The sequence below is a fragment of the Argentina silus genome (assembly GCF_951799395.1).
Source record: "Argentina silus genome assembly, chromosome: X".
In the NCBI taxonomy this organism is placed as follows: domain Eukaryota; kingdom Metazoa; phylum Chordata; class Actinopteri; order Argentiniformes; family Argentinidae; genus Argentina; species Argentina silus.
The window spans coordinates 19,147,765-19,175,741 of NC_139653.1; the positions used below are offsets into that span (position 1 = coordinate 19,147,765).

General features: G+C 44.7%; 2 protein-coding genes across 4 annotated transcripts in view; one reads left to right on the forward strand and one right to left on the reverse strand.

Annotated features, from left to right (window-relative positions):
* cdh23 (cadherin-related 23) overlaps window positions 1–27,977 on the reverse strand; it is a gene marked incomplete at its 5' end in the record, with an annotated part of 222,311 nt that overhangs the window by 8,483 nt on the left and 185,851 nt on the right. For 2 of the 3 annotated variants that reach the window (XM_083696325.1, XM_083696324.1), the window contains 15 exons: window positions 3,104–3,223; window positions 3,620–3,757; window positions 5,122–5,291; window positions 5,566–5,790; window positions 5,958–6,074; window positions 6,730–7,188; window positions 7,297–7,500; window positions 7,709–7,834; window positions 8,267–8,369; window positions 8,614–8,721; window positions 9,240–9,449; window positions 9,887–10,020; window positions 10,189–10,369; window positions 13,412–13,531; window positions 13,632–13,853. In XM_083696325.1, the coding sequence (XP_083552451.1) occupies window positions 3,104–3,223; window positions 3,620–3,757; window positions 5,122–5,291; window positions 5,566–5,790; window positions 5,958–6,074; window positions 6,730–7,188; window positions 7,297–7,500; window positions 7,709–7,834; window positions 8,267–8,369; window positions 8,614–8,721; window positions 9,240–9,449; window positions 9,887–10,020; window positions 10,189–10,369; window positions 13,412–13,531; window positions 13,632–13,853 (2,637 nt within the window). Of the gene's footprint in view, window positions 1–3,103; window positions 3,224–3,619; window positions 3,758–5,121; window positions 5,292–5,565; window positions 5,791–5,957; window positions 6,075–6,729; window positions 7,189–7,296; window positions 7,501–7,708; window positions 7,835–8,251; window positions 8,370–8,613; window positions 8,722–9,239; window positions 9,450–9,886; window positions 10,021–10,188; window positions 10,370–13,411; window positions 13,532–13,631; window positions 13,854–27,977 lie in introns of all 3 variants that reach the window. The other variant, XM_083696323.1, reaches the window with a different exon arrangement.
* vsir (V-set immunoregulatory receptor) lies at window positions 14,777–27,524 on the forward strand. The gene is made up of 7 exons (XM_083696326.1): window positions 14,777–14,940; window positions 23,278–23,700; window positions 23,793–23,843; window positions 23,977–24,087; window positions 24,327–24,354; window positions 24,636–24,811; window positions 25,683–27,524. The coding sequence occupies exons 1-7, from the start codon at window positions 14,850–14,852 to the stop codon at window positions 25,712–25,714; spliced, it is 912 nt and encodes a 303-aa protein (XP_083552452.1). The 5' UTR covers window positions 14,777–14,849; the 3' UTR covers window positions 25,715–27,524.

Here is a 27,977-nt window from a genome sequence, read left to right on the forward strand (position 1 = left end):
TCAAGGATCACCCCAAGGTTCTTGGCTGTATGGGAGGAGGTCACAGTAGAGTTCTCTACTGTGATGGAGAAATCTTGGAGAGGGCAGGCTTTCCCTGGGAGGAAGAGCAGCTCAGTCTTGTCAAGGTTGAGCTTTAGGTGGTGGGCTGACATCCAAGCAGAGATGTCTGCAAGACATGCCGAGACACGTGTTGCCACTTGTGAGTCAGAAGGGGGGAAGGAGAGAAAAAGTTGAGTGTCATCTGCGTAGGTGTGGTAGGAGAAACCATGTGAAGAAATTACAGAGCCGAGAGATTTGGTATAGAGAGAGAACAGTAAAGGCCCAAGGACAGAGCCCTGGGGGACACCAGTGGTGAGGGGTCGTGGAGAGGACAGCGATCCTCTCCACATCACCTGGTAGGAGCGATCAGCCAGGTAGGATGCAAACCAGGAGAGTACAGAGCCAGAGATGCCCAATTCTGAGAGGGTGGAGAGGATAGGGTGGTTGACTGTGTCAAATGCAGCAGACAGGTCCAGAAGAATGAGGACAGAGGAGAGGGAGGAAGCTTGAGCGGAGTGGAGAGCCTCCGTGACAGCGAGGAGAGCAGTTTCAGTAGAGTGCCCAGCTTTAAAGCCGGTAGGTTGATGGCATTAGCAGCTCTTTCTGTCTACCTCTTGCCAACACTGCTACCTCTCCTCCCAAACCCACAGCACTACACTCGGTCTCTGGTTTATCAGCTTTTCCCCCCCTCTCCCCTGATGATATTCTAAAACTAGTCACATCCTAGTGGGCAACCACCTGCCCCCTCGATCCTATCCCCTCCCCCTTTCTCCAATCCATCTCCAAAGACCTCCTTCCATTCCTTACCACCATAATCAATTCCTCTCTATACACAGGATCTGTCCCAGCTGCCTTTAAGATAGCCAGAGTCAAGCATCTTCTCAAGAAATGAACTCTTTACCTGTCTGCTGTCCATAACTACAGGCCGGTATCCCTTCTCCCCTTCTTATCTAAAACCCTTGAACGTGTTGTCTCTAACCAACTGTCTCACTACCTCCTTGACCCTCACCAATCCAGCTTTAAGGCTGGGCACTCTACTGAGACTGCTCTCCTTGCTGTCACGGAGGGCCTCCACTCTGCTCGAGCTTCCTCACTCTCCTCTGTTCTCATTCTTCTGGACCTGTCTGCTGCATTCGACAAAGTAAACCACCCGATCCTTCTCTCCACCTTCTCAGAACAGGGCATCTCTGGCTCTGCACTCTCCTGGTTTGCATCCTACCTGGCCGATCGCTGTTACCAGGCAGTGTGGAGAGGATCACCACTGGGGTCCCCCAGGGCTCTGTCCTAGGGCCCTTACTATTCTCCCTCTATACCAAATCTCTTGGCTCGGTAATTTCCTCACATGGTTTCTCCTACCACTGCTACACAGATGACACTCAACTCTTTCTCTCTTTCCCACCTTCTGACTCACAGGTGGCAACACGTGTCTCTGCGTGTCTTGCAGACATTTCCGCTTGGATGTCAGCCCACCACCTCAAGCTCAACCTTAACAAGACTGAGCTGCTCTTCCTCCCGGGGAAAGCCTGCCCTCTCCAAGACTTCTCCATCACAGTAGAGAACTCTACTGTGACCTCCTCCCTGGCAGCCAATAACCTTGGGGTGATCCTTGACAACCACTTATCCTGTACAGCGGACATCACAGCAACAGCACGCTCCTGTAGATTCTTCCTCTACAACATCAGCAAGATACGTCCATTCCTCACCAGAGAAGCAGCACAACTCTTGGTCCAGACACTTGTGATCTCTCACCTTGACTACTGCAATGCACTCTTGGCCGGGCTCCCCGCCTCCGCCATCAGGCCTCTGCAGCTTATCCAGAATGCTGCCGCCCGTCTGGTGTTCAATCTCCCCAAATTCTCCCATGTCACCCCCCTCCTTCGCACCCTTCACTGGCTCCCAGTAGCAGCTCGCATCAGATTGAAAACCCTGGTGCTCACCTACCGGGTGGCAAAGGGAACAGCCCCTCCTTGCAAGCAATGGTCAGCCCCCAAACCCCTGCCTGATCACTCCGCTCTTCCACCTTGGCTGGCCGACTAGCACTACCGCCTCTACGTGGATGCAGCAGTCACGCTACTCGGTCATGGCTTTTCACTGTCCTGGCTCCCCGCTGGTGGAACGAGCTTCCCACTGCTGTCAGGACTGCAGAGTCACTACCTATCTTCCGCCGTAGACAGAAGACCCATCTCTTCAGGCTACATCTTAACTGTCCCTCCTAAAGACCTCTTCATCCCCACTACCCCCCTGTTTCTCTACTGTAAACTGTTTCTCTACTGTTAATAAAAAATAAATAAAAAAAGTAATTATTCCTTCTTCTACCATTGTGACTGCCAATAGCCCCTGGTCCAAGCATAGATTACTTTTTCTTATGATGTCTGATGGATAGATGATTCACTTACTTGGACAAATGTATTTGTTGTAAGTTGCTTTGGATAAAGGCGTCTGCTAAATGCCATAAATGTAAAATGTAAAAAAGTGAGAATATTTTCACATTACATCTCTGAAGAATAAGTATTAGGCCGTTTGAGAGAAGCAAACAACATGCCCAGTGCCTAGTGTAGCCTATGTTGTTTGAAGTATAGAAGCCCAACAAAGCTATTGTAGCAGGAGTCAAAACCCAAGTGTGCTGGAAAACCCTGTCAGTTCATAGATCAGATTATTAGAGTTATGGAGCTCAATCAAATTTCTTTTTTGGCTTTTGACAAATAAATATCTAACTTAAAATATAGTTTTTAGTTTTTCATTTCCATGGTTTTTAAACCTGAAGGTGTGATATTTGACACCTACTGGGATAGTGCACCTACAGCAAGAACATTTGTTAATAAAAGCAATAACAATAGTTGGTCTTGCTGAAACAAGCCCACTAATAAGAATAAGTATGAGCAATAACAATAGTTGGACTTGCTGAAGCAAGCACACTAATAAGTATAAGCAATTACAATAACTTATTAAACGGCTTTGAGAAATATTCAATAACGGCTGAGAAATGATGATAGGCAAAACAGCCTTTTTCAATGCAATGTCCAGCCACGGCGTCTCTATAATGTTCATACAAAATGATTCCCACCTGAACTGAGTTCTCCCGTCTGTTGTTAGGGCTTCCCCCAGGGTTGTCCCTGGCGATTGCTGTCAGCGTGTAGTGGTCCTTGGTCTCTCTATCCAGTGGAGAGAGGATGTAGATGTCACCCTATGGAGAGAGAGAGGGTGATGATTGACAAGGAATTAAGAACTCAAGAGTGAAGGGAGTGATGCCATTTACATGTGGGTATTTGAGAGTATGTTCATGTTGGACGAATGGCAAGTATTGTACAGTGTTACAGTATTCTCCATTAATGAGACAATTAAGTCAATTACTTTGTTTGTGCTGTATACTCAAGTAAATTGTTTGGTAGGATCACATTCAGGCTGCATCGGAAAATGTTTCTAAACCTTCTGAACTCATTCATCAACTGAGTCAAAGATAAACATAGGTGGTGGGTGTGTGGGTGTGTATGCAATCTTATGTTTACATGTTCCCGAGGCAGGGAGAGAGAGGGAGACTGTGTGGTTGTGGGTGTGTATGTGTTCAGGCTGTTGAACTCACAGTGGAGGGAGTGATGCCAAACTTGCCCTCTCCGTCCACCAGGCCGTACTCAATGACAGAGAAGAGGCCGGAGTCTGCGTCTGTGGCACTGACTTTCACTATGACTGTCCCCAGGTCTACATCCTCAAACACAGGCTTCTATAGAGGGACAGACACACACTAACTTCAGCACACAGACACCCCAAAGCAAACTAAAATGTCTTATCAACCAGTTTTGAAAAACTAATCACAGAGAAGTCAATCACCCTAGAGGGCAATACTAACTATGTTCCATTAGCCAGTGCTGTTACACATCAAACATGCAGTGCCCTGCATAAGTAATGGCACAGTGAAGCATTTTTCTTCTTTTGGCTCTACACTCTGAAAGTTTGGATTTGAAATCAAACAGGTACTATGAGGTTAAAGTAGAGATTCTCTGCTTTTATTAGGTGGTATTTGTGTACATATTGGTTTCACCATTCAGAAATAACAACACTTTTTATGCATAGTCACCCTATTTCAGAGTACCCAAAAGTAATGGGACAATTGGCTTAACAGGTGTTTCTGTTCGTCAGGTGTTTTCCATCACGTCAGTTGTCCAGGCATAAGAGAGCTGTCAATGTCTAGTATTGATTCTAGGCTTTGCGTTTACCTTTGGAGTCTGCTATTGGAGTCTGCTATTGGTGTCTGTTAAACCTACCAAAATCAAGAGTTTGGAACATTATTAACAGGAAAGAACGCACTGGTAAACTCATACATTGCAAACGGCCTGGTTGACCAAGGAAGACTTCTACAATGGATGACCGAAGAATGCACACCATGATTAAGAAAACCCCCAAAACAACTGTCCCACAAATCAGGAACACTTTCCAGGAGACAGGCGTAGAGTAAATGTGTCAGAGACTACCATCCACATAAATCACCAGCAGAACTACAAAGGCTACACTGAAAGGTGCAAACCAGTAGCTAAAAACAGGATGGCCAGTTTATGGTTTGCTAAAAAGTTAAAAAAAAAGTTTAAAAAAAAACACAAAAAAATACACAACACATACCTGCCATAGCAACTAGGGATTTTTTCAGGATGTTTTCAAGAAAGTTGTTGACTGGCCAAGTCTATCCCCAGATTGAAATCCTATTGAACATGCATTTCATTTGCTGAAGAGGAGACTTAAGGCAAAATGTCCTCAAAACAAACAACAGCTGAAGATAGCTGCAGTACAGGCCTGGCAGAGCTTCACCAGATTACATACCCAGCATGCATGCAAAGGATTGTCAACTGAATACTAAACATGAGTGCTTAATTTGGACATTTGATACATTTGCACCATCACTTTTGGGTACGCTGAAATAGGGGGGCTATGCATAAAAACTGTTGTAATTTCTGAATCGTGAAACCAATATGTATACAAATACCATAAAATAAAAGCTGATAATCTCCACTCATATTATTGTTTGACGCAGGGCACTGTATTTTGTCTGTGCAGTGTTATGGTAGTGTAGTGTACTGTTTCCTGCTCCTGTACCTGGTATGAGGGCTGGGTAAAGATGGGGTTGTTGTCATTGACATCTACTATGCGCAGGTAGACAGGGAGCTCAGCCACTCTGGGGGGGCTGCCATGGTCCTGGGCTCGCACTGTGAAGTTCAGCCACTGCACCTGCTCAAAGTCCACTGTCCGATTGGCCACTATCTTACCTGCACATCAACACAGATTTACTTGAACACTCTATAAACACAATATGAACACAGTGGTGCTCATGTCCTTTACTGTAAGAGCATGTATGTATTTGCATGTTTTTTTCTTGCGATGTGCATTGTATTGCAATTGTGTACAAAATGTGCCATACAAATAAAGTTTGTTATTTAATTAATAATGGATTGATTGACTGATTGATAGATGTGTGAGTTTAGTTTGAATAAAAGCTGCTGTGGAGTACTGTGTCTTTTTGTGTGCTGCACTATAGTGTACCAGTGGATGGGTCCTCCAGTCTGAGGTAGTCTCCCCGGGGCAGGTGCAGTAGTTGGTAGATGACCTGGCCATTAGGGCCTTTGTCTGGGTCCACAGCTGACACTGACAGTAGAGTGGTGCCTGGCCGAGCCCCTTCCAGAATCTTCTCAGAGAAGTTGGCCACTCCAAAGGGTCGGAAACGTGGGGCGTTGTCATTTACATCCAGCACGTTTACTGTCAGCCTCGCTGTGAATGAGTCAGGGTGTTAGCATTGGAAAGGGACAGAAAGGAAATGGAGGGATAGGGAGCAGCAGGGAGAGAAATAAATAGGTGCTAAATGGTGCTAAGATACAAGGGAGTATAGTTTCAGGGAACAGGTGATGTTTATGTTAAGAGAAAAAACATGGTCTTACCGTTAGGCACACTGACTGACTGGTCAATAACATCACTGGCGTTGTCATGAACTGATACGATGATCTCAAAGGTGGCCACCAGCTCCCTGTTCAGTGGGTTGCGCACAAACACAGCACCTGCAGATACACAGAAACACAGTTTGCATAAATACACAATCTAAGAGTGTATCATATACACTCACCAGCCACTTTATTAGGTACACCTTTCAACTGCTCTGTAACGCAAATATCTAATCAGCCAATCACATGGCACCAACTCAATGTATTTAGGCATGTAGACATGGTCAAGACGACCTGCTGAAGTTCAAACCGAGCATCAGAATGGGGAAGAAAGGTGATTTAAGTGACTTTGAACGTGGCATGGTTGTTGGTGCCAGACGGGCTGCTATGAGTATTTCAGAAACTGCTGATATACTGGGATTTTCACACACATCCATCTCTAGGGTTTACAGAGAATGGTCCGAAAAAGAGAAAATATCCAGTGAGCAGCAGTTCTATGGGCGAAAATGCCTTATTGATGCCAGAGGTCAGAGGAGAATGGCCAGACTGGTTCGAGATGACAGAAAGGCAACAGTAACTAAAATAACCACTTGTTACAACCAAGGTATGCAGAAGACCATCTCTGAACGCACAACACGTCGAACCTTGAAGCAGATGGGCTACAAAAGGGGGTCCAACCCAGTACTAGCAAGGTGTACCTAATAAAGTGACTACTGAGTGTATGTTATACTATATAAGAGTGCATTATATGTGTCCATCTCTGTTGACTAACCAGTGTGGAAGTCGATGCCAAACGACTCCTGCAGGCCATCAACGGGATTGTTGCCATCATCCTTGGCCTCCACAGAGATTATATAATACTCCAGCCGGGGTCGGAAGTCTGGGTCCTCAGCGGTGAGGGTGGCTACCACCACACCTGGCGGAGTGGACTCGTTCACGTTGATGGTAGTTACAGGCTCCATGAAGCGGGGGCGGGAGTCGTTGACATCATCCAGGATAACTGACAGGGTGGCTGTCCCTGAAAGTGAGGGTGTCCCTCGGTCTGTTGCCATGACAACCAGGCGGTAGGACCCCCGTTCCTCTCGATCCAATGTGGCGTTGCCCACCAGGACGGCCCCAGAGAGGGAGTCGACAATGAAGCGGTCCTGAGCACCACTCTCTAGTCGGTACAGCAGCCAGCCGTTAGAGCCTGAGTCAGCATCAGTGGCAGAAAGCTGGGTCACCACCACACCTAGGACAGAGACCACAGAGGCCTTAGACACACGCGCACGCGCACGCGCAGCCCACACCCACACCCACACCCACACCCACACCCCCACACACACACAGACACACTCACCAGTGGGACTGTTCTCTGGGAGGTGCACAGTGAGGCTGGAGGGAGTGAAGACAGGAGGGTTGTCGTTCTGGTCCAGGATGGTCACAGTGAGCGGGACACTGCTGTTGAGCCCCCCCACATCCTCCCCCACCAGGAACAGCTCCACCCGCGGCTCCACAAACGCCTCACGGTCCAACAGTGCCCCCTGCCGCACACGCACCACACCTGCAGGGGAGTGTGAGGGGTTAGGTATGGGTTTATTCCAGATAGCTCCAAAGACATAATTATTAGCTGAGTGTGAGTGTGTGTGTGTGAGAGATAGAGAGAGAGAGAGAGGGAGAAAGAGAGATATAGAGAGAGAGAGGAAAGGGAGAGAGTGGGTGTGTGTTTGTGTGTGTGTGTGTGTGTGTGTGTGTGTGTGTGTTTGTGAGACCTGTATTGGCGTCCACAGTAAAGAGGTCCAGTCTGGAGCCCAGCAGGCGGTACCTGACCACAGCGTTGGGCCCAATGTCCTTGTCCTCAGCCAGCACTGGCCCATTCAGCACTGACACAGTACTGCCTGAGGTAGTGAAACAGATGGAGGGAGGAGGGGGAGAGGAGAGAGAAGGAGGAGTGTGATAGTGGAGGGACCGAAGACATAAGCAGGTGAAGGAGAGACAGGAAAGTAGTGAAATAATGGTAAAGAAAGAAGCAATGAGTGGTAGCACAGGAGGGGTTAATCAACCACATCATTTTACATGTATTAAATATCATGAATCATAATCAAGCTAAAGCCCATATACAAACATAAAGCTATGAGGTGAAAGACAGCAGACCAGACCAGACCAGACCAGACAGCCAGTCAGCCATACAGACAGAGAGACAGGAAGACAGTCCGCCAGACAGCTAGCCAGCCAGCCAGCCAGCCAGCCAGCCAGGCAGACAGACAGAGACAGACAGCTTGACAGACCAGAAAGAGGAAGTCAGATGAACACACCAGTCACAGTGGTACCTGCAGGGGAATTCTCAGTTATCTCTGCCCTGTAGCTGGTCCGAGTGAACAATGGCCTGTTGTCATTCTCATCCAGAACTGTGATCACCAACAGGTCAGAGTCCTGAAGAGAGAGGACAGGATGAGGGAGAGGGGGAGGAGGGGGAAAGAGGACAAAATTACATTGCTGAGTGTCAGTTATTACAATATGTGAGTGTTAGTCTTTGCATAGGGCAGTTAGGATGGCAGTGTACTGTGTGTTTACAGTAGAGGTTGAGGTCAGTGGATTTTGAGGTGTAAATAGCCTAGTTGATGATACAGTTGATGTTTGAGTCCTGTTACTGTATGTGTGTGTAGTAGTGGCCTACCCTGCGAGCAATGCGGGGGTTCTCAGGGTTGTCTTTGACAGTGATGGTCAGTCTGTACTCAGCCACCCTTTCCCTGTCCAGAGGTCTGTTCAGCTGCACCACACCTGTCTGAGGACGAGAGGGACAGCAGGCTGGAGTCAGAGAAATAGGATGGGCGTAACTCAGGAAATGTCCTTCCCTTTCTATTCCTCTCTCTACCTCTAGTTTATTTTCTTCTCCCGGGTTGCTTTCATGACCAGCCATCTTCTTTTCAGTCCACAGGTTTCTTCCTCCCCTCCCACCCTCTCTCTCTCTCTCTCTCTCTCTTTTCTCTTGCATGTGTGCATGTCTCTCTCCACGGTGGCCTTATCCTGCCCCCACTTAAAGCTTTTCTATGATTGCTTTGTGTCTCTCTGCCCCCCTTTGATCCAATAAAGGAACAGCTGTAAATACCTGGAGGAGATTGAGTGCTGACTGCTTTAAGTTCACTATGACATTTTCCGTCCAATATGACATATTCTCTTTTTCTGCAGCCTCTCTCTCTCTCTCTCTCTCTCTCTCTCTCTCTCTCTCTCTCTCTCTCTCTCTCTCTCTCTCTCTCTCTCTCTCTCTCTCTCTCTCTCTCTCTCTCTCTCTCTCTCTCTCACAGTGTCGTTGATGTAGAAGGCTCCATCTCGGTTGCCAGCAGTGATGTTGTATGTTAGCAGGGCGTTACGTCCGCTGTCTGTGTCTCGTGCTCGGACCCTGGCCACCGAAGTGTGGATGGACGCACCCTCACTCACACTGGTGTTGTTGGGTAAGTTGAGCAGGACAGGGTCATTGTCATTGATGTCCAGCACATGGACTCCCACCACCACCTGGAAAACACACACCACAGGGCTTTCACTTTATTAGTCTTATGTTTTGGTTGATTTTAAAAAGTTGAAGTTCAATGTAATGTTTCTGAAATGTAATGTGCCTGTACTGTATGTCTGTGTAAGAGTCAGTGAACTGTATGTCTGTGTAAGAGTCAGTGAACTGTATGTCTGTGTAAGAGTCAGTGAACTATATGTCTGTGTAAGAGTCAGTGAACTGTATGTCTGTGTAAGAGTCAGTGAACTATATGTCTGTGTAAGAGTCAGTGAACTGTGTGTCTGTGTAAGAGTCAGTGAACTATATGTCTGTGTAAGAGTCAGTGAACTGTATGTCTGTGTAAGAGTCAGTGAACTGTATGTCTGTGTAAGAGTCAGTGAACTGTATGTCTGTGTAAGAGTCAGTGAACTGTATGTCTGTGTTACTGTGTGGAGATGCATACCATGCTGCTGCGTGGTGGGTTGCCCAGGTCTCGTGCTGTAACAGTGATGTTGTAGAAAGGTGTAGTCTCTCTGTCCAGCTCCACATACCTCCTTACACGCAGTTCCCCCTCAACAGGTGACACTACAAACTCATCTGACAAATAGATGCAATGATTATATAGCAAAACCAACAGAAAACATAGCCTGATCCAGAAACACTGAGACATAGGCAGACAGACAGACAGACAGACAGACAGACAGACAGACAGACAGACAGACAGACACAATCAGGCAGAGAGATGGACAGAAAAACAATACTGACTTTGAGGGTCTCCAGCAGTGATGCTGTACTCTACTTTGCCATTGAGTCCAGAGTCCTCATCAGTGGCTTTGAGTGTCCAGACTCGGGGCCCTGGTTGGCCCTCTGTGATCATAAAGGGGCCCTCGAAGGCTTGTGGGAAGGTAGGAGTCACATCATTCACATCAAGGACATTCACCATTACCTGCAAGAGACCATTAGATAAAAGCAGTTAGGAGATCAGCCTGGTCTTCATGTGTGACCACACTGTAAGTGAGAGTGTATGAGACTGTTGCCCGTGTATGTCTCTTGTTGTGCTGTCAAACAGGCTGGGCGCTACAAGATTCCGAGGCTCCGCCCACTCCGTCGGTATCGCCAGCGCGGATCCTGATTGGATACGTCCCAACAAGCGCGCCTATCTGGACCCAGCGCGGGGCGTATAAAAGTGGGGCCAGCTTGTCAGTCAGGGGGCTGTGTGTGTGTTTGAACAGTTCTTACGAATTGGTCCCTGAAGCCTACAGACAGAGGTTTAGGAATCTTAAAAAAGCCCCAAACCAGACTTATGTTGAATTCGCAAGGGAAAAGGGAACCATGTTTGACAAGTGGAGCACAACATGCGAGGCAAATGATTTTACTTCGTTGCGGGAGTTGATTCTGTTAGAAGAGTTCAAAAAGAGTTTCCCCAATCGCCTTGTAGTCTACTTAAATGAACAAAAAGTAAGTTCACTCTCCTCTGCTGCTGTACTGGCCGACGGGTATGTGCTAACTCACAGGACTGTGTTTCCGTCAGTCTCTGCTGAGAAGCCTCGTCATACTCCGGCGGTGCACAATCATTCCTTTAAGCCACTCAATCTCAAGAAGAGGAAAGAGAGTGTTTTTATTGCCACAAACCTGGTCATATAATTGCTAACTGTTTGACTCTTAGACAGAAAGAGCAACAGCCTTCTCCGAGGGGCCGAAAAGTGTCGGATTAATTAAAGTTGAACCGTGTTTTGACACTGAGACTAGTGTTGCAGACATTGATGCATGTTTTGAATCGTTCACATTTGAGGGGTTAGTGTCATTGACAGGCGAGACTGGTGATCAGCGCCCTGTGCATATTTTACGAGACACCGGTTGCTCACAATCGGTAATGGTCGCCGATGCGTTACCCTTCACAGAGCAATCTACATGCGGGTATGGAGCCGTGTTCCGTGGCCTTGAAATGGGTTACATCCCTCGGCCAGTACATCGCATCCATGTGCTATCGAAATTGATCACAGGTTTCTTTCCTGTCGCTGTTTGTCCCGCGTTGCCAATTAGAGGTATTGCCTTTTAATGGGTAACGACATAGCTGGCGGTAAAGTGACTCCTACACTGGAAGTGTTGGATTTCCATCAGTGCCCGGAGTTAGGCAAGGTTGGACAGTCTCACTCTGAGTTGTTCCCTGCGTGCGCAGTCACTCGTGCACAGTCAATCAAAGATAAGGATAGGGATGAGGATATTTCTCTCTTTGATAGTGTGCTTGGGCAGACCTTTTTAGGAGAGGGTGGGACGGAGGTCGCAACCGCATCCTCTAATGAAAGTGCCGCCGATCTAGTGCGCCGGACCAGCCCAGAGACGCCACCTTCTGATACCCTGTCGCTCCCAGTGACCCGCAAACGCCTGTGCGCTGCTCAGGGAGCTGATCCGACACTGGCTAAGTGTTTCTCCAATGTGGTGAGTGCTGACGCAGTAAAAGGGGAGAAGGTAGCCTACTTACTCCATAATGATGTTCTGGTGCGTAAGTGGTCTCCTCCCCTAGCGGACAATTCTGATTGGAGTACTGTCTATCAGGTAGTTGTTCCCTCTGTGTATCGTCACCATGTTTTGTTGGTAGTTCATGAAAGCCAGTGGTCAGGACATTTGGGGATAACCAAAATCAGCTCATCCATAGGCACTTCTTTTGGCCGGGGCTGATGTAGCTAGGCATTGCCGCTGTTGTCATGTATGCCAGCTGGCAGGTAAACCAAACCAAACCATTCCTCCGGCCCCATTGCATCCTATACCTGCAATAGGAGAGCCGTTCGAACGGGTGATAGTTGATTGTGTTGGTCCCTTGCCCAGAACAAAAAGTGGAAATCAGTATTTACTCACCATTATGTGCGCTGCCACTCGTTTTCCCAAAGCTGTCCCGGTGCGTAACATCACCGCCAGTTCGGTAGTGAAAGCGTTAAACAAGTTATTTTCCACATTCGGCCTGCCCTGTGTGATCCAAACGGATCAGGGCACACATTTTAAGTCCAAGCTTTTTAATCAGGCATTCAAAATTGTAGGTGTACGGCAGTGGTTCTCAAACTTTTTCTGCTAGTGTACCCCCTTTAAAATATTTTTTCAGCTGCGTACCCCCTTCACCGGCACAAAACATTTTGTTAGGTACTGAACGGGGGAACCAGGCGCGAATACAGAGTCGGACAAGCATAGCAGGTTTGAGTATTTAATGAGGGGATAAGGGTAGGGGGTAGTCTGGCAGTGGGCAGGCGGCTGGAAGGCAGGTAGCACCGGCAGCGTGGAAGGGTAGGCCGGTGGGCGGACAGGCAGGCTGGTGGGTAGGCAGGTAGGCCGACGGGTAGGTGGAATCTGATACGAGGAACAGGGATCCGGATTGGATACGTCCCAACAAGCGCGCCTACCTGGACCCAGCGCGGGGCATATAAAAGTGGGGCCAGCTTGTCAGTCAGGGGGCTGTGTGTGTGTTTGAACAGTTCCCTTGTGAGACTTTGTAGAGACTTGTTAGAACGATAGACTTTGTAGAGACTTGTTAGAACGATTTCGGTTTGTATTGTGATACTGTGCATAGCGCACTCGATTATTATTTGTCATGGTTACTGAAAATTGGGTCAAGTTTAGTTTTGTTGTACTGATTCGCACCACACGTAGTGGATTCTTTTGTTTAGACACTTGAGGAGTAGAGGTGGCTGTTCTTGCCTGTATTTAAGTTTTGTCCACTGCATTAGGCCAGTGAGGTTTTGTTTTCGCTTTGGTTTTGTTTGAATAACTCTTTTGGTTATATTTGTTTGTTTGAGTTGAACAGCCCCTGCCGGCCCTTTTTCCTTTGTTGTAGCCGCCGATTCTGTGTCACCCTTGTTACCTTTAAAAAACGATTTAAGTTCCGTGTTAATAAAATAACTATAATTTACCAAATCCATCTGGTTTTATGTTGCTTCCCTTTCCCCTAGCGAGCCGGGTTGTAACAGAGACCATAGGAATAGTTGTATGATGTATCTACCGTGGTGCTGGATGTCAGGCGGAGAGCCGGGATTGGGCACTGGTCCATCGCTGTGACCACAAGTGCATAGTGTCCATTGCTGATCTCAAAGTCCAGCTCCTTCACAGCAACGATCCTGCCCTGTACAGTTACACACAGTAGGTTGGGTGTTAAATTAGAGTAAGGTTCTGTGGTCTACAGTCTGATCACTGACAGATATGTGTCTAGAATGAAATCTAACCGTAGTGTGATTGATGCGGAAGGTCTGGGCCAGGTTGCCTTGAGCGATTGCATAACGCAGAGTGCCATTGAGGCCCTCGTCTGGGTCAATGGCTGTTACCGTGGCGATGGTGGCCCCCACTGTGTCAGGGCCTTCACTCAACACTGTAACGTACTCCTCCTCAGGAAACTCTGGGGCGTTGTCATTCTCATCCACTATATATACATAGATAGTTGTTGATGACTGTAGAGGAAAATAAAAACATCGGAAAGTAGTGAAATAATGGTAGAGAAAGAGGCAATGAGTGATAGCACAGGAGGGGTTAATCAACCACATAATTTTATATGTATTAAATATAATTTAATACATGTTTTTATTCATAAATCATGAACATATCTCTTCTCATCGCCTTTTCTCTTTCTACTGGTTCTGCTATGACATGTTTCACTTCAGTAAAAGCAGTCAGGTTAAGTTACGTAACACACTGCGACCCTCGGCAGGGCACACAACCTGGAGGTGCTGAACACAGGTCTGCATTTTACCAGGCATTAGTGAGTGGAGATTGAGTGTAGAGTGGCATTCCTGCTACACAAGTCTGCCCTGCCCCTTGCATGCCCTCATACACTGTAGAGATTAGATCCTAGATAGTGTACAAGCTCTCCCCTCAGGCTAAATTACAAGCTGTGAATAGTTCTGTTAAAAAAAAAGTTTCAGTTTAGCACACAACACACACACACACACACACACACACACACACACACACACACACACACACACACACACACACACACACACACACACACACACACACACACACACACACACACCAGATGATTCCCAAGCTTACTTTGGTTGGATGTAGTGGTTATCATTATTACATGTGGTTTAACTTAAACTGTTCATGTAGGTAGATCAATTAATCCAAAACTTACTGGAATTGCTGTGTATCAATCAGTCAAACCCTAGCTGTGATAATTGGGTGTGAAAGGGCAGTTTAACAACAGTTTTTTTTGCAGTGGAGCAATATACAATAGGAACAGCTGAAGTTAGAGAGTGTGCGGGTAGGGTGAGAGTAACAGGAAGGAGCGGTTACGCGTTGTTTTTTTGACAACAATGTATCATGGTCCATCCTCCAAAGACGTGAAGTCACAAAAGTGGCTGTCACGGCATGCGTCAGTGCAAGGTTTATCAAGAAAAATAAGTTTGTAAGGAAGACAGCATTCAAGAAGACTTCGGACAATGATGTCGGATTCATATCGGAGTCAAACTCTATGGATGCATTTGACGGCTACATTTTGGTTATGCTTTCATCTGGCGACCTTTCTTGGAGGTAAGTTAAGTTAGCAACACTGTTGTCGCAATGACATCTCTCCAGTCCTGTGCTCTTGTTTCTTCCATTCCCACTGCCCGGGCGTGTGTGAGCTTGTACTCCGTGTTGTCCTTCCATGGTGTAGTTGAAACTTTTTTTTTTTTTTTACACAGACTTGTCGACTGTCGAGAGAACATATGACAGTGTGGTACAGTAGTGATAAGGATGTACTGGGGAGCTTTTACTCGCGCAGAAGGGAATATGATGTTTGACTAATCATAATTCAACATTTAGTTGAATTCGAAGTATCTACTTACATGTTATGGTGTTATTATTATAATTTCATGCCACCTCATCTGTGCGTAAATGGGTCCATGTCACAACATTGCCTACAGTAACAGATAACAGAGCAGTATACCTAATATTCCATGTTCCGTAAGATATCTGCTGTTTTCATTTCCTGCTTCTGACCAAATAAACAAATGTTTGACTCAATAGGTAGAGGTAACGACAAGGGAGGGCACAACCTACAATCGATTTGGCTGAGTCAATATTGTAATGACATCTTGTTGTACTAACTTTTTGGGGGTGAACATTACACTACGTTTTTCGCATTTGTTGTTTTGAGTTCCGTTCTGAGACGGAACATCTGGCTCAGCGCTAAGAGTTTGTTTAACCCCCACCCCTCCTCAGCCCAGTGGAGGGAAGAAAAGCAGCTGTTGCCCCCGGCACGCTAGGTAATTCACTTCAAACAGCCGGGCTCCGATTGAAACCTCATAAGGTTATCAGTAGTCGATTTTGGTGATGGCGCAGGTATTTTATCATTTAGATAAGCACAAGTGATAAGCCAATCAAAGCCTACTTGGTAAAGCCAATTGAGGACAAGCTCACCTCTATCAAGCCCTCACACTGCATGGACAGCAGCAAAAGTTGTGTAGATACCCCGTGCGCACACACACACACACACGCACGCACGCAGGCACACACACACACGCACACACACACAGGATGTTAAAACGTGTCCAGCTTAAACTGACACAGAGCCAAAGGGCTGATGCTGTAAACTCAAGACCAACTCCTTAAACACAACCCTCTCTACACTGAGCTGTTTGGTCTTCTCTTTGTTTAGACATTTCCTTCCTTTGAGTTCAGGATAAAAACAACACTTTGTGCCAATCAGCATTTTCTAATTGGGTCACTAGCGTTCCACTCATTCAGGACTCATAAGCGACATGCTATCAGTCTCATGATGCTCTCTTTTTGGAGTAAAATTTACAGTTAAGTACACAAGGCGTGACCACCTCCCTGTCCCTCTAGCCATTCTGTCATCCAGTTATCTCAGAAAACCTGCCATTCATTGATTCTCAGACATCCTCTAGTCATTAAAAAGTCACCACCACTTTCTTGGGTCCCTATACGTGAGGGCCAGGCCATGTAACCAGAGGTGACCCTCACCAAAATAGAGGACTAACATAGACCTTGATGTCTATGAATGTGTGGTAAATGAACCACTGAGGCCCGAGCTAGTTATAAAATGAGATGAAGGGAAAGGATCAATAACGGGTCTATAACACATCTATGCTGCAACCTAGGTCGTTTGTCCCTGACAGAGACAGTCTTACTACAGACAGAGCCATAGGCCGCACTCACTGTCCCTCCTCTAGCAGACCCAAGGACACAACACTGACCACCAATGACCTTGGCTGTGACGGTGTTCTTGTCCTGTCATATCAAGAGTTATGTCCTAACTCAGAGAGGTAATTAGTGAACTGGGGGATGAGTGTATAGTATATTATTTGTATAATTCCATTTAATCCATTTAGTATTATAATCATAATAGTATTATTATAATATTATACAATCCATTTAGTATTATAATCACAATGTACTGTGTATGTTAGCTGAATGAGGTCCTTAGAATTGTTCTCATTCATAGCAACGGTATGTGAGATGGGAGAGAATGAGACAAAGAGAGGAGATCAGAGGATAGATAACAAGAACCTGTTTCTTGTTTTGTGATGATTCCAGTCCGTGGTCTATGACCAATCCTTCTATGGGGAATTGAGACACTGAGAGTGTAATACAACCTTGCCACACTGTCTGATTGTGAAAATGGTTCTTCTTTCTTTTGCCTCAGAATTGCATCCACTTCCAGTAACCGTGCCTGTTTGGAGGGTGGGGTGGGGGCTAATCTGGAAACCTCCCACTGTTTTCATTAACACAGTTTAATGATCTGGCTAATCATTCCCATTGCAGGGGGTGGAGATGGACACTTGTGTAAACACAGGTAGAGGGACTGATGAATGAGATAAAATATCAGGGAAACTTGGGATACAGTATGATTGTGTCCCTATCAGTCCTCTATTAAACCCCAAGGCCCAGAGAGTTGTGATTCTCATGTGGATCTATCAACACTTTTCATGATCAGCAGAAACAGTGGTTAACACACAGCATGATCAAACTTCTTTTCTCTATTATTTTCATGCAGCAGCAAGGGAAGTTACTTACAGTACAAATAGGGTTGCAAAGAACAGAAATGTTCCTTCTAAATTTCCAAGCTTTCCTGGAAACATTCAAAACATTGGTAATTTACGAGAATGTGGGGAATTATCAGTGCATCGTCTGAAATTGGTATACACTGAATCAAGATTTTTACACAGCCTAGTGGATACTTTCAAAGCAAAAGAACAATTATAAGACATTTCTGAGATTATCTAAAAAATAAAAACAGTGAAAATCTGATTGCATGAATAAACATTACCTTTTCTTTGCCACTCTTAAACTAGCTTAAATGTTCCTCAAAAAATTGAGTCTGAGTACAATAATAATAGTTCACACAATTTCTACAAAAATGATGCATGAGTGTGAATATATGTTTCAAGGCAGTGTAAAAGAAGAAAATTAGATTGCATCTTTCCAATTCACAAACTGTTTCCTTAATATATCCTGTGTCAAGAGACAAGATGAGATGGTTTTAGAATTAAGTTTGGTTGATTTTTGCAATATTTATTTATTTTATTTATCCTTTATTTATTCAGGGGAGTCCTTTTGAGACTAAAGACGCTTTTTCAAGGGTGCCCTGATTATAAAATATATACACGTCACTATTATTAACATCAAGATTTTAAAAGGACACAATTTACACAAGCAAAACAATCAATTACAGTGCCCTGCGTAAGTAATCTGATAGTGAAGCATTTTTTCTTCTTTTGGCTCTACACACCAAAATTACCACAAGGTTAAAGTAGAGATTCTCAGCTTTTATTTGATGGTATTTGTGTGCATATTATCACCATTCAGAAATTACAACATAGGTCTCCAATTTTAGGGTACCCAAAAGTAATGGGACAATTGGCTTGACAGGTATTTCTGGTAACTCAATTGTGTTTCGTCACATCATTTCTGCAGGCATAAGAGAGCTGTCAATGTCTAGTATTGATTCTAGGCTTTGCATTTGCCTTTGGAGTTTGCTATTGGTGTCTGTCAACTTGTCTTAATTGATTATTGCAACTGCAGAATGTATTCTGAACTGTACAGAAACATCTTGTCTGCTCGAGTGTGAGCAAATGCCTCCAAATTCATTGGATGGTGCTTCATCATACAGTAAGACAATGACCCAAAACATGCTGCCATCGCAACTAGAGAGTTTTTCAGGGCATAAAAGTGGAAAGGTCTTGACTGGCCAAGTCAATCTTCAGATTTAAATCCAGTTGAACATGCATTTCATTTCCTGATGATAAGATTTCCTGATAAATAGACCTAAAACCAAATAACAACTGAAGATGGCTGAATTACAGGCCTGGCAGAGCATCACCAGAGAAGATACCCAGCGTCTGGTGGGGTCAATGGGTCACAGACTTCAGGCAGTTATTGCATGCAAAGAATTGTCCACCAAATACTAAACATGAGTGCTTAATTTGGACATTTGATCAATCAGTCCCATTACTTTTGGGTATGGAAAGAAAATAGGAATAGGGGGACTATGCATAAAAAGTGTTGTAATTTCTGAACGATGAAACCAATATGTACACAAATACCACCTAATAAAAGCTGTGCTCTCTACTTTAAGGCTCTCTACTTTAACCTCATAATAATTGTTTGATTTCAAATCCAAAGTTTTGGAGCGTAGAGCCCCCATCACTGTCCCATTACTTATGCAGGGCACTGTATATTATGTCCCCATAGTTGAGGACTGACAGGAACATTGATTGTACAATTTTCTTTCTCCTGTCAAGTGAAAAACGTGACCTGTTCCTATAGAGGAAGTAACTCTCAGCTATTTGTTCTCAGCAATATACTATCACATACAACACCAATATAATTTACTTATGCTGTAAATAAGGTTTAAAACACTTTGTTGTTGTTGAAACATGATCTGAAACATGAAGATGGAAAACATAGGGTGTATACAATATGTCTAAAAACTGATGGACACAGGAAAGCAATGTAGAAAATACATTTTACATTTGCAGAGTAGTATTTTAAGAACAATTTCTGATCATTTCCAAAGTTCCCATAGATTACCCAAAATACCGGTAAATGACCATGGTTTGGGAAAGTTTCTGAAATGTACGAGAATTTTGCAATCCTAGTTACAACACACCAATGTTTCGTTGCAGTGCCCTCATAAGCGTGTGCTGAATGACTCTTCAATAGACAACCATTCAGACAATTACGTGTAAATGGCAACTATTATTGATTTATACAAAAATGTATAATTTCAAGCATCGGTTTATGCATTGTGGAAATAACTGAGTTCATATTCTTATCATGATAAAATATAATTCCTTTGCTGAAGCGTAAAGACTTTATGCAGAAAGAAAGTAGGATTAGGGGAAGTAGTCATGTTTTGCCATACTGCAGAAATGGAGGGTAAAAATGGAGCAGGGTAAAAGGGAGCTGTAGTTAGAAACTTGTAAACAGGTATTGTTTCAGAGGGATTTGTGTTTGGGCCCTGGGGGCTATCATGACACTGGATATGAGAAGGGTCTTAGGGCTGGAGGAGAATGGAGAAGGGAGACTGGTAATAATGCTCTGTAATGGGCAGGGAAGGCCGGTGTGAAACAGGAGCCAGAGGAGAAGCCTATTGTTCCTCTCACAGGCAGGAATAGCTGCAGGGTCCATAGTTTCACTTAATCACAAACCCTGGATTTCCTATTGCTCTTCCTGACACACATACAGTATAAACACACACACACACACACACACACACACACACACACACACACACACCCACACACACACACACCCACACACAGATGTATGAATGCACTTACAGGATACACACATATATATACACAATCAAAGGCACAGGGTCATCAACTGGTCAGCTACTGTATTTCTGGGTTACACACTTGAGGCTTGAGGTGATCTGGTTTTATTTTCATACAATCTCAAAAGAAGATACATGCATGTTTCCTCTCTAAAGTTCTTGCATACATACCCACTCATATTGCACCCACCAGCTTCCCCCCCACACATACTTGTCTCCGCACACAATGCACCCCTCCCCACTTCCTCATTGCAAGGCACCCTCACCGGATGTGCAGCCCACTCACACACACACACACACACACACACACACACACACACACACACACACACACACACACACACACACACACACACACACAAATACCTGTTCTATTGTTTTACACTGCCTGTATGGGAATCATTATTAGGGTTGATGTTGCACTTGTGTTTTGAGGCTGCTTTGTATAATCAGTGTTTTGTGGGTCTTGTAATTGTTCACAAAATGCTTGGAGAATAGTTTCAGCATGTAGGCCCTGGGGAGATGTTTGCTTTGTTCTGTTCTTCATTTGCAGCTGTTTAGTATCAGGGCTACATGAATGCGGTGTGTGTGTGTGTGTGTGTGTGTGTGTGTCTGTGTCTGTGTCTGTGTTTGTGTCTGTGTCTGTCTGTGTGTGTGTCTGTGTGTAGAGAGAGAGGAGGAACTGACACATACTCTGTCTCTGTGCAAGTCTTGGCTGTTTCCTGAGTTTGGAGAGCTGTGATGAGAGGTCTTGGGTGCTGAGAGCCTCATGATAAGGGACATGTCTGAGAGGCTCATTCCACTGTGACAGGCCACCACAGTGTTTACAGAGCAACAGACCGAGACAGAACTGGACTTAACAGCAGAGTGACAGCCAGGTCCCACAAGGAAAACTGTAACTTAAACTGAAATATGTTAACACTACGCATACAGTCTCACTCTTACTTACTATTGCTCTTTACCTTTCACCCTCTCTATCTTTCTCCCTCTGTCTTTTTCTCTTTATGCCTCTGTCTTTCTTTTTCTCTCTCTCTCTCTCTCTCTCTCTCTCTCTCTCTCTCTCTCTCTCCCTCCCTCTCTCCTGCACTCTCTCTTGTCTAACAATAATCTAACTGTCTGGAAATTAATTTGTTTTGTTAGCAGACATGTACAGACCTGTACAGTCTCTCTCTGTGCACTCTAACCACCAAAACCACCAAATTAATACACAGAACACAGGAAATGAAAAGAGCTGAGCTAGAATATGCAAAACCAGGACCTATCAGGAACCTCTCATAGTGTGTTAACTAGGACATGGCAAAGTAAGTGATGTGTCTGTCTGACTGAAAAGCAAATCAGTAGCACTTTACATTACAGTTCGGAATAAATGGGTAATAACATAGTAATAACTCTACCAGTAATTACTGATAGTTACCAGTAACAAGAGAGACAGTTACCTTGTTATTACAAGCAGACTGTCATTTCCCTTTAATTATTCTGCATGAAAGATGCTTGTTTCCATATTGTTTTTACACTGTTTGTGCTTGAATCCTTGAAACTGATGAGCACAAATTTAATTTGATTTATAACCAAGAAGCAGACAAGGAAGTTACTATTGAAATATGATCAGAACTGGAAAATGCCAAGCTAATAAGCTATTTCCATTTGGTTCTAGCCTTGTATGTCGTCTTAATCTCACAAGTAAGACCATGTTTGCCATGGTTAGACCATCAGTCAGTGGCAATACATTCATAGTATGTATGCATCTATATCATTTACACAGCAATAAGTTACCCAGCAGATCTGATGCATAGGCCTACAGGAAGCATTAATGGATGATTCTGTACAGTTAATGTAAATGTTCTCTTATTAACACAACTTGACATAAGTAATAATAAGCTGTCCAGTAGGTAATGTTGCTCTTTAATGTAATCGTTTGTGGGTGGAGAATGAAAGCAGGCATGGAGGCAACACTTTCAAAACCTTTGTATCGTACTTGTTATTGGAATTTGCTAAATGATATTTACTAAATGATATTTACCACAATAAATGATATTTACCACAATATTTGATTCACAACAATTACAAGATGTTAGCTACACATATTAATTCACTAATATTTAGGCAAGACTGTTGCCAATTTAGGCTAGACTGCCTTTTCATATTGTGCACCAGGGGCATGGAATAGTCTACAAGGTATGCTTCACCTAGATGTACTAGTGCCCCTAAATGAGTTTAAAACTCTGATGCAAAACTTTGTTCAGGAGGAGTGTCAATGTTTTCGGCAGGCCGGATCATGTTGTTGTGCTGATTGTATCATATGTTTTACATTTCGTAATGTTGTATTGACTGCTGCTGCTTTCTTGGCTCAATGGGCTTTTCCTGGTAAAATAAAGGTTACATAAATAAATAAATAAAACATAATATTCAATACAGGTTTGTGACCTTACAATACAAAACTAGTCCTATGGTTCAATCTCCACAGCTAACATTAGAGCTAGCTACTTTCAACAGAGGCTAATATTTGCTTTTAGCTAGCTTAATTATTTCACTAATAAAAAACATAACATAGCTACAGTATCTGTACTTAACATAGCCATACAGTACTTTAATTATGTGTTTTGTATCATGGTTGTTCAGTGAGGTGGCTCTTCTTCTATTGAAAGAAATTGCACACGACTGAGGCCTTGACAGGAAGCGACCCCCCAGTGAAGGGCAGAGTATCTTTACATTAACTGTATGGAAATCATCAATACAAATGTAATACATTAGACCCATTGGGTAACTTATTACTGTGTTACATTCAGTGGATGCATGCATACTGGTACTACTGTAGGTAGTCTACGTATAACCACTAACTCAGTAACCATTGACTTAGTTGTGAGGTTAAGATGGGGTACAAGGTTAGAACAAGATGGAAACAGTATGAACTATCCCCCAGTACCATGATAATGCATGTGATACTTTGTTACACTACTGCAATCTCTCCCAGTGTGCCTGTCAAGTCAACTAGTATTATGATGTTTCACCTGGTTCCAGCAATATAATATTTGAATAGATTTACACCAGGTGAAACTTCGTAAACATCATTCTGTGTCACTCTGCAGCCAATGGCGATCATTTACGTGTGCCCTCCACCCTGAGCGTCTCCGCCCCGCATCTTACCTACATTTGCCCTGAGGGTGCCGACGTCAAATTGTTGTGTGCCCAGAGAGGTGCCATGTTGCACCCCACAGACCACCTGCAGCACATCTGGCTCTTCACCCCCCACCAGAATGACCACTGCCAGGACAGGGTGCATCCCCGCGGTGGAGTAGCCAGCAACCATAACCACGGCAACCACCCCCGTGTGTTGCCTGAGGGGGTGCAATATGGGGCGGGGGAGGAGTTGTTCTGGGTGAATCTGCAAAACGTGACCCCTTCAGACCAGGGCCGCTACTGCTGTCTCACCCTGGACCTACAGGTGGATCACTCCCAAGGCAAGGTGCTGCAGAGAACACACAGCCACATCCTGCTCACCATCACACCACGTAAGGCCTTTACACCTACAGTACAGTCAAAATGACAAAATACTATTTGTTTTCAAGTTTAAGTGGATAAACTCTTTTGTGTCCCTCTGCAGGGCGTAAAGGCATTCAGAACTGCACTGCACATGGCCCAACGGTACCAGAAGGTATACCTTAACTATCTCATGCACAATTAGGCCTGTCAGGGCACATCGAATGAATTAAACCCATTAAACCCATTAAAACAATTATAGAATGCTCTAAGAAGTTTTGCCCATGCTCTCTCTACTTTTTCCTCAGGGTCAGTGTCTGCAGGGTTGTCCACAGCAGCCTGCGTCATGGCTATTCTCTCTCTGCCCCTCATTCTGCTGTTGGTGTACAAGCAGAGGCAAACTGGCCAGTCCAGCCGACGTGAGTGTCTCACACGCACGCACACACATGCACGCACGCATGCACACACACATTAAATTTAATACCCTTGCCATGGCAAGTTGTATTAAATATACACCTCTCAGATGCTCTTTGTCTTACACTCATTTCCTATTCCCAAGCCTAGCAGTTGTGACATTCTAGGATACACATACCTAGATTTAGTACAACGCCTCGTTCCTGCTTTCTGACAATGGGCCATTTCCCTTTCCCCCTCACAGGTGCACATGAGCTGGTGAGAATGGACAGGTGAGTTTCCCACAGCCCAGCCGGCTGTGCCTAACGCTCAACACAGTAACACTTCAATAACACTCAATAACACTCTGTGTTTCCTAACACTTAAACAAAACACTTTCATGTGTATTATGTAGAGCAATTGTGAATGTGTGCACCAAATCAGATCATGCAGACATTAGGAGCTAGTACAAAGAATGCTTTTGATTTGAGACTTATGAACTACCCTGTACTTATGTATATATCAGGGGTGGACTGTATGTGATAGCAGTTGTCTCTCCTGTCTGTGTTGTCAGTGAGGCCCAGGGCCATGAGAACCCAGTGTTCCTGAGGGGTTCCCCCCCGGCTAAGACCCGCACCGTGTCTCAGATCATGACAAGGCAGTCCTCAGAGACGGGACACCACCTGCTGTCTGAGCCGGGCACCCCACTCTCTCCCCCCGCACATGGAGATGTCTTCTTTCCAGCACATGGTAAGACACACACACACACCAACACACGCGCACGCACGCACGCACGCACGCACGCACACACACACCACACAAACACACACCACACAAACACACACGCATTAACCAGATGATGTACAGAAGTGCAGATCCATGCACCAACACTCTCCGGTCATAAAGATGGGATCTAGATCTCAAATTCAAAATGCTCTCAGTCTGATCCCAGCTCTGATGTAATGTAACCCAACCACTGCATTGCAAGGATGTCAGTGTAGACCATAAAACAGTATCTGGAGGCAGTCTTGGCTGATATCCATATATCCAGACACACGCACAAACGTAAACACGCACCACTAGCACTCCTCTCCCCCCTTCTCATGTCACTCCTGTACTATGGACATTCTCCACTGATCAGCATTACATTCACATCTAACAGTACTATGGCCTCCTCACCCCAGACTAACACAGTAGCAAGGCCCTGACATACTGTCATATCTATGGGATAGAATATGAGTGGATTCCCAGCCTTGACTTTTTTTCTGGGGCACCTGCAGTGACATTCCAGTCATTCTGAGGTGGATTATCCGTTTCCTGGTACCTCATTCTTTTGGGCACCAGAGACAGCCCATCTTAAGAACCCAGTGGAGACCAGCTCCATCTATACAGTACAGTACAGTGCTCTCAAATGCACACAGGCTCACTTCATGTTTCCACTGACCTTAATCACAGTGGAAGTTTCCATACACCAGCTTCCTCTTTCTCCCATTTCACCATATTGGCCCAGAACCTCTTTCTGGTTCCGCTTTAGAGCTAAACACATCTTATTTTTAGAAATGGTGCGTGAGCTGACTTCCCACTTATCTAATGAATGTGTGTGTTTGTTTGTGTTTTCCAGAGCCCATCCCAGAGTCTCCTGACTTCCTGTAGGTGTAGTGAGAGGGCCCTCCTCAGCATCCGTGGCTCTCTAACCCGGAAATGCCCTGTGGTTTTCTTCTTCTTCACTCTGCCTCCACCACAGCTATGTCACCTCTGAAGCCTGTCTCACAACCCTCTCTGCTGGAAGAGCTCTCTGCATACCGCCTGGCCCTGGGAGGGAAGGGACTGGTTCTTATAAAAGACTAACTCCACCTGCAACAACAGCCGGAGGTTAAAAGGAACATTTGTTCTCAGCACTTGTGTTGCAATGGGTGCCGGCTATGTATGTGACGTGCTGTCTGACCACTGACGACAGCTCATGAAACAACAGGTGCCCTGATCTGATGGAGTGGACTGCTTGGGTTGTCCCAAAACTGAGGAGGGGAGAGGGGCAGGCAAGGTTGTTGGGGATATATTGCAGCTCCTGTGGACTCTCGATGGCCCGCTCCAGAGTTTCAGGCCCAACCTGTACCCCCTCTCCCTCCTCCCCAGCAGTTGAATTGTTAAGAATTGTGCCAGGGCAGAGACACAGAGGTGCATAGGTATGAGCTAATAGGACTATCAATACTTATCCAAAACATCCATTAACATGCTAGGCTTTACATGAATAAACCCCTGTTTATTTGAGCCACTCCAAAGGCCTTAATAGCATAATATAATAAATAAAATAAAATTCCCCACCTCTACATCCCCATCCTTAGTCTGTATCTCACTACCTCAGTTACTGTACACTCCTACTGTAAGTCTCTTTACCCCTGACCCCCCCCCCCCCTTCTTTTTCCCTCCCATATCCCCAATCATCCTTAATGTCCTGCACTTAACAATGTCCAAACATTCAAACAGTAAGAAGTAACTTTGCTGGATGAGGTGTCTTCAAAGACAGGTGGCGATGTTCGATGTACTGTATGTAGAGGGTCAGTAGATGCACCACCTGTCCTTTCTTTAAAGGGACACGTCACAATTTTTAACATCATATTCATTATCTCCAGCACCATACCAGTATCTACATAGTGAAAATGCTGATTTTCAACATACTGTATTCAAGATAAGAGAAAAGGTATTAAGGAAAATACCCCCTATGATGTCATTGGGGGTAAAAAAAACTATCTTTCTACGGGTAATTTCCCTACGATCATTTCTCTTATCTTTTTAAGATGGCAGTGTCTACATAATTAATATGATGTTAAAAAACTGCCCAATGCCTTCACTGCCAAGATTACCAAGACGACATGGAGTTGTATTTGTTGTGTCGCAATCTTTTGCATATTTTATGTTTATATGTACATTTAATTAAGAGTTGGATTTTGTTAGCTTTTAAGTGTGTTCTATCTATTTCATTTCAAAGGGATTTGTATCAAGTATCACCACATGGGTGAATGGTAATGAACATTTGTTGGCCAAAGAAAAGTCAGTGAACATGTATCAGTTTAGTGGACTAAACAGAATCTGTATGTGTTAGTGCACTGCACAACCATTTGGTTATAGTGTAGACAGCCTACTATATAATGGGTGCTATAAGCAAAAGGCCCCCAAATGATGTGTAGCAGTTATGTTGCAGCGTGGGACAGGGTAATGCGTCATTGTTTGAGTTGTTTGTTTGTGAATTCAGTTGCTGGTATGCATGGCCATGTCCTTGAGTGTGTATAGGCTTGTTACAAATGTGTGTTTTATACTGTACAAAGCTTGTAAACAGTTACAGTGACTGAGCAATGTCATATGAAAGAAAGAAAGGATTTGTTACATAAATGTTAAAGCTCATAGAATGTATACATAATATTTTCCTCATTCTATTTTCCACAATAAAGTGGTGCTCTTAAACCATTGTGTTGTGCCTTTGGTCACCTAAATTATTGAGCAAATCCACTGGCATGTCTCTAGTGCTATCACTACACAAGGACATGTTGTTCTAGCATCCCAGGGACCCATTATAGATACAACAAGGTTGTTCCACTTGTACGCCTTTGAGATGGCGCACACCGAGTGTGATGTTGGCATTGAGAAATGGAAATGAGGAAGCCTTCCAGGCAGCTTTAAAAGAAGAGAGACAGAGGAGGAGAATAACTGACACTGGCCATTTTCTCTCTCCAGTGCACCTCGAGAGGCTAGCATACCATTCAGTAATGACACTGATCTCACACCACTTATACATGATATCCATGATAGCGGACATACTGTACAAACATTGAAAAGAGGTCACACAGGGACTTATCTAGCAGACAGACAGTACAGTATGTTCACACACACAGAAGCACACCAATATAGGTACTGCAAACAC

Excerpts from the sequence above, each read along its gene's own strand:
- vsir (XM_083696326.1), top strand. The coding sequence starts at position 14,850 with ATGATGTCGGATTCATATCGGAGTCAAACTCTATGGATGCATTTGACG. Across the intron at positions 14,941-23,277 it reads TCTGGCGACCTTTCTTGGAG|CCAATGGCGATCATTTACGT; the intron begins GTAAGTTAAGTT and ends GTCACTCTGCAG. Across the intron at positions 23,844-23,976 it reads TGGCCCAACGGTACCAGAAG|GGTCAGTGTCTGCAGGGTTG; the intron begins GTATACCTTAAC and ends CTTTTTCCTCAG.